General features: G+C 47.7%; 1 protein-coding gene across 1 annotated transcript; it reads left to right on the plus strand.

Moving 5' to 3' along the window:
- LOC123174416 (transcription factor LATE FLOWERING) lies at positions 1–2104 on the plus strand. Its single transcript, XM_044590047.1, has 2 exons — positions 1–218; positions 511–2104. Exon 2 carries the CDS (start codon positions 650–652, stop codon positions 1853–1855), a length of 1206 nt encoding a protein of 401 aa, XP_044445982.1. The 5' UTR covers positions 1–218; positions 511–649; the 3' UTR covers positions 1856–2104.
- The last annotated feature ends 4949 nt before the right edge of the window (positions 2105–7053 follow it).

A 7053-nucleotide genomic window follows, 5' to 3' on the forward strand; every position in this document is an offset into this window, starting at 1 on the left:
AAGAAACAAATCTGCAGGCCAGCTACGCGGCTGAGGCCGGCTATAAAAAGACGACGCCCATATGCCCAGCCAACCACCCCGCCCGCAGGAGGAGGACCATCCTATTCCTAGCAGCTAGCTACGCGGCACACTTGCACTTCGTCGTCCCCAGCAATCGAGAATCTTTCGCAGATCGACCGATCCACCGGCCGGTGCAGCCAGCCCCCCAGTTAATTCAGGTACTGTAGCCGTGTGTGTACCACCGCCACCATGAATTCATGGCTTGCTTTTCTTGATGTTGGTTCGCTAGTTGGCATGTTTAGGGCTTAATTTGTGTTCATCTTGCTGTGTTCATTTGGGCTGAAAAAAGTTTTGCAGCTGTGTTCATGTTAGCTTTGAGCTTATTATAGTAATCGTCGTTAATTGCTTGGGGTAATTCAACGCTAATATGCATGCCTACTTAATTGTTCCTCATCGATTATCTACCGGTGCAATCAAGCTCACTTCAATGAACTACTTATTTGCTTGCAGGGCTGCACTAGTAGCATCAACCACTAGCTTGATAGCAACTAGCAACATAAACCAGCAAGGGCACTGCGATTCGCAGCACAACTCGCAAGTTGGGATCGAGTCTTGGTTGCCGGCCGGAGGCAGCGGCAACGTGCAGTACATGGACGCCTTCGGCTGGAGCACGCAGCCTCCTGTGACGACCGTGCCCAGCTGCCCGACCGACGACGCCCTCCTCGCCGCCTTCCTGGGCGCGGGCAGCTTTGAGGAGCTCCACTCCGCCGGCGCCGGCGATGGCACCGTGTGCTCAGACGCCTACCACGGCGGCCTTGACCTGCCGTCGTGCCAGAGCGACCTCAGCCTCCTGCGCTGCCAGGACGGCGTTGCGCTTCCCGGCCACGGCGACGCGTCGTCCAACGTCTTTCTTGGCTCGGCGGGTGGTTTCCTACCGGCCATCGCCGGCCAGCACGACGGGCTCCATGACAGGTTCGCGTTCGTCCCTGATGATCCCGCGCAGGCTGCCGGCTCCCACACCGCCTTCTCCGGTTACAGCACCACCACCGGCGGCGGCGGCGGGAACGTCTCCTCCGGCGAGTCCAACACGTACGGCGGTGGCGGGCACGAGACGGAGGTGGCGTCGCCGCCGTGCGCCGTGTCGCGGCGGGCTCAACAGATTAGCCAGGTGGCCCCGCCTCCGACGAAAAGGAACAAGATGCCGGACGAGCACCCGGCAGTTGGCGTGACTTCGGCGACGACGACGACGACGGTGGAGGCCAGAGAACGGTGGGGCACGAACCGGGCCGCCGCACCGACGACCAGCATCACGTTCGGGCACAGCGGCGGCCGGCGCGGGTACGAGCCGGACACGGAGGCGATAGCGCAGGTGAAGGAGATGATCTACCGCGCGGCGGCGATGCGCCCCTTGCCCAGCCTGACCGCCGCCGCCGCCGGAGAGCCGCCGCATGAGCCGTCGTCGTCGAAGCCGCGGCGGCGTAAGAACGTGCGGATATCGAGCGACCCGCAGACGGTGGCGGCGCGGCTGCGGCGGGAGAAGGTGAGCGAGCGGCTGCGCGCGCTGCAGAGGCTGGTGCCGGGAGGGAGCAAGATGGACACGGCGTCCATGCTCGACGAGGCGGCCAGCTACCTCAAGTTCCTCAAGTCGCAGGTCGCCGCCCTGGAAAGCCTGGGCGGGGGCGGCGTCGGCCGCGACGACGACGGCCGGTACTCGTCGCTGCGGCGGTACACGGGAAGGAATTTCAACCCTTTATCCCGTGGTATCGGCGGCGGCGGCGGCACCATGCTCGCGTTCGGAAGAGACGGCGTCGCTGGCTACGTGAAATCCAGTAGGAACAAGAACATGCAGTTGTAACAAGAACACAAGTTGCTGTGTTGATGTCACTGTGGTGACATGAGATCGAAGTATATCCATCGAGATGCCTCGATCGATCTGGCGTTTTCATGAAGGATGGATTGATTTGATGGTAAAGTGTTCAGATTTACCATACGTTGACAGGAATAAAAATGTGTGATTTGTACATTTGGGAACTGTTGGAAAGCACTTTAACTTGCAATCATGTATGAATTCCAGGAATAAAAATGTGTGATTTGTACACTTGGGAATTGATGGAAAGCACTTTAACTTGCAATCATGGATGAATTCTATGTGGGTAGCTGCCTAATGTGTGTAGTTATATGTACTAAGATTTTTTGTGTGAGAAAACTTTCGATCTATTCATCTTCAATCATGCCAGTACAACGAACAACAGAAATAATAAAAATTACATATAGACCCGTCTAGCGACGACTACAAGAACCAAACCCGAGCAAATCCACCGAGGATAGACCCGCCGGAGACACACCTTCACACGTCTATCAACGATGCTAGACGCATCACCGGAACGGGGGCTAGGCGGGGAGACCTTTATTCCATCTTCAGAAAACTGCCGCCGCCTCCCTTTCCTGAATAGGATACAAACCTTAACAAAACTCAAAGAAACGACTAATAATTGAGCCCTCCTGCCGGCCCTTGCCAGGATCCACCGCGCCCTCATAGCCGTAGGGTCACTGGAGATGAGGCAGACCTGCGGCGGCGCCGGTGAGAGGCACGAATTGTAGCTTTTTTTTGGAAGAGGAGGAGGCGGCGGCTGCGTGACCTAATTAAGCCTCAACGATATGTACTAAGTGGGTGCTTGGATTCAAGGAACTTATTTTAGTCTGACTAAAAATAGTCTCTTTAAGAGGCTAAAGTTTCAAGCACCCCTGACTAAAGAGGGGCTAAAACTAGTCTTGAGACTAAATTTTTTTAGTCAGGGGTACCCCTACTAAAATGTGGATTAGTCCTCTCTCTCCTCATTTAACTCCTCTCCTTTAACACATGCGAGTTATGGATTGGAGGGTTTGAAGGATAATAAATACTCATTAACTTGATTTTACTCTCTTTAGTATTTAGATCCAAGCATGGATGAGACTAGCAAGTTTTAGTCCCACTACTTTTAGTCATGGGACTAAAACATATCAAGCACCCTCTAAGACTGATGGCTTGCTGATCACCTTGTTTCGGAGATGATGTAAAGCTTAAGAAAAGAAAATGATGGAAAGGTGCGAGCTTTTGTCTATCTGAATTCTGACATCGCCGAACTTTTTGCATGCATGCTACTAGTAACGATGAAGGACTGATGCTGCATGCATGCACAGCACAGCACAGCACACAGAAAGTTTGCTTTTTCTTGTGCAAACTCGAAAACTTTTCTCCACTGCATGCATGCAGAGTAGCATGTGTAGTACATTGATTGAACTATGCATGATAGGTGTGATGATTAACTAGCTTTCCTACTAAGGCTAAGCTAGAGCTAATCGCATGCATGTAGATGTGTGTGCTATGACCAGTGCAGGAATTTTAGTCTCTAAAAATTTGGAGCATAAATCAATAAGTAACAACGCGAGAACGCCATCGAAATGTGAAATGCCGAAGATATGCAAATCCTTTTCAGTTTAGCTAGATGTAAGTTGGCCGAAAACAGAATTTGGATCAATCGGTTTTGTTTGAGAAGGAAGGAGGCGTGGCTGAGCACCGAGGTCACCAACGGCGGCATCCAGGCGAGTGCAGCGAGGCCCGGAGACGCTGGCGAGGCATCGGCCAAGACAGAGGTGAGTTTGAATGTTGACGGTTCAAGGTGCGAGGGGTGCAGGTTTGCCAGAAAATTCGGGTGGTTCACCGGTTTAGAGATATGGCAGGGTGTGGCACTAGCATGACGGTTGAGGGAAGGGCGGGGCGGGTTGTTGAGGCTGGCGCGGGAGCGCTGCCGGCTGCGGGCGGCGGAGGCAGGCGATTCAGCCGCTGGTCGTGGGCTAGAACTCATCTAAATGAGATTTAATTTGGTTTCATTCATCTTTTATAGCCATTGGATGTGATGCTATAAGATGCGTGTGTGCTGACGTGGGTTATATTCGTTCTTGTTTTCCAGATGAATGAGACCAAATTACGTCTCATCTAAATGAGTCCTAGGTACTCCCAAAAATAAATCTACTGAGAAAAGAAAATCGGTCGAGTGCCATGGAGCACGGCATCACTGTAGCGGCATTGTTGCATTGGTACCCGTACCACTGCCCAGTTTGGGGCTGGGTGGCTGCCCGATGCCAAAAAGACATTCCCCTGTGCATCGCCGCCCGCCTCGTTCGGTGCCAAAGTCAGGAGAAGACCACCCTCTGACCAAAGCGGCAAAGCCCCAGAGCGCGTACGTGATTGCGCCTCACATGCACCCTCTCACCTCTCTCGGTCTCTCCCCGAACGTTCGCCGGCTTTACGTGCGGTGGCGGTGCGACTTTCGATTGGCCACCGCCACCGCGTCCGGACTCCGGACGTAACAAACTCGGCCGCCGACGAGCGCGTCACCCGGGAAGGCCGCCGGAGAAGCGAAGGCGTAGCTCGATTTGACCGTGAAAAAAGTCCAGATCGGGTACAGAGGAAGAAGAAGAAAACGATAAGGTCAGCCTGTCAGGTCAGATGATGAGCGGGGTAGGCTGAATTCCTGCTGGGATCGAGTGCACATGTCGAACGCCATGTGAGAGGTGACGACGGACGGGATGGATCGACGCAGGCAGGCGCAACTTGGCTCGGTGGTTTGGTGATGCGTGCTGGAACGGCTTGGGGTATTAATTCCACAAACCGAGCCTTACGTTTGCATGGCAACTGATATGATCGATCGATTTTCCCATTCTCTTTTCCTTTTCTTTTCCCGCGCGTACGTCGATCGCCTAGATGATGGATCGATATGTACGCACGAGCATGTATGTGTACCTTTTTTTTGATGAAAATATTGTATTGCTCATCTCTAAAGTTCATACAATCAATCACGGCTAGCTCCAAGGCATCGGGAGGACCAGAGCCTAACCAAGTCATGGTTCTACCTCTAGACGAGCAAATTTAGTTAAGCTATCATTAACCTTATTTTGACTATGATTAACATGAATAATACAACTTTCATGAAGAGACATAAAATAACTAATCTTCTTAATGAAGCGACGAGGGACCAGTAAACCGGTCTATCAACCTTGTAGTTTGGATCAATTTCACCGCAACAATTGAATCCATCTCGATCTTCAGTGGTACCTCACTTCTCTCGATGGAGAAAGACAAACCTTCCATGCATGCACATAATTCGGCTTCAAGTGCTTCTCAACAAGAAAACAGCTGCCTGCAAGAAGAGAAAATGATGGCATCCTTGTCATCTCTTAGCACCATTCCAACACCTGCCGACCCATCATCCACGTAGGAACCATCGGTGCAAAGCTTCACCCAGCTGGGTTTTGGAACAGTCCACTTGGGACCTGCTGCACTCCTTACCCATGTGGCCTGGCACCCAATGAAGTATGCACCAAACATGTGATTGGGCATTTTTTCTGTGTGTGAGAATTATGATATTTTCCTATTTCGCCCATAAACTCTTTAATATATAATAATAATATATTAATATTTATTGCTCCATCCAAACGGGTGCATAGGGCATGCACGTGTTCCTAGGTCATCAATTTGACTAACAAAATACATGTTATATACCACCAAACTTATATGTTTAGAAACTTTGTTCAATTACAAATCCAATGACGGGATTGACTATTCGTCACCCTGGGTGAGGAATAGTTATTCTTCACCCACCTCTATTTTATCATCTATGCACCGTAATTTTACGTTTCGTAAATTTTGTCTTATTTTAGACATAAAAAAAGAACGTAAGAAAACCTACACTCGTCGTAATGGTTTTTTAATGTTATGTAAAATTATAAATGTAAAAACATAGTGTAAAATGTACATAAAATACAATTTTTGATCTATATATTTTTTGTTATGCCAAATTTTATGCAGTAAATCAATATGAATGTAACTTTATATTTCAAATGTAATTTTTTATGAAATGATCATAAGATTACCTCGGATGAAGAATAACTTATTCTGCATCGTGGGTGATGAATAGTAACACTAATCCAATGACATGCTTTTTATGGTATACAATACATGATTTGTTAGTCAAACTAAGAACGTAGAACCCGCACCAACCTTATAAATTTGACAAAAGGGGTACTTGTTTAGCTGCAATACAATAGTCTGTTTATTGTGATATCGTTAGGTACACTTGGTAAAATGAACCATTTGGGTGAATGCCTACCTTCTCTAATCCATTTGACCTAGGCTTCACAGGAGCAAATGATACATCACTAAAAACTAGTCTACCACATGCCGATAGCTGGATGTTTTTCTGCGATCGAGTCGTAGTATATCCCTCATTTGTTGTACTATGCCTTTGTATCGAATAAATAGATCCAAGAATTTCTAGACCATGTTAGGTCAACGAGTGAAATTTGTAACTATTTTCTCTAACTATAAGAATGGGTGTGCTTCATATAGTAGTCTAGAACAACTGGATAGCCGCCTATATGTGCCTTGTGTAGTTTGCCTCTATTTATTGTTTGCCGTCAAGAACATAGAATCGAGTAAATCTATCGTACACATTTCAGAATAACCGTGAATAGACGAACATGGTGAGATGTTGTTCATATGGACCAAACACCTGATATAAAAAATAACAGAATGCTCATATTTTTCATTAATATCAGAGCTCGTAAAAGCTTTGTTTTCTTAAATCAATATGGAAAATTCAATAATTCTCGAATGAAAATAATACATGTGAATTTGAGTGCATCATCTAAAATAAATAGTTATATAAAAAAATTGAACGCCTAATCTAGGAAAAAACATGATGGTTATGATTTTTTATTAATATTGGTTAATACAAATCAACTTGTGGATTAGTTTCCAACTCCTTAAGAAGTATGGGCTGTTACCACTAATACAACTTTTGGGATTATTTAATCCTACCGCAAATTAGAATTATGCCAATCCATTTTTTCTGCCACGTGCTTAGGTAGTTTTGAATCAAACTAACACATGTCTGTGTAGATCCTAAAAAAAACACATGTCTGTGTAATTTGAAAAAAAAAAAACATGTATGTGTACGAAAAATAATAATAAAGAAATAAACGAATGCACTGGTGTGCGCTGGGCCGGCCCAT

Source organism: Triticum aestivum, chromosome 1D (assembly GCF_018294505.1).
Source record: "Triticum aestivum cultivar Chinese Spring chromosome 1D, IWGSC CS RefSeq v2.1, whole genome shotgun sequence".
Lineage (NCBI taxonomy): Eukaryota > Viridiplantae > Streptophyta > Magnoliopsida > Poales > Poaceae > Triticum > Triticum aestivum.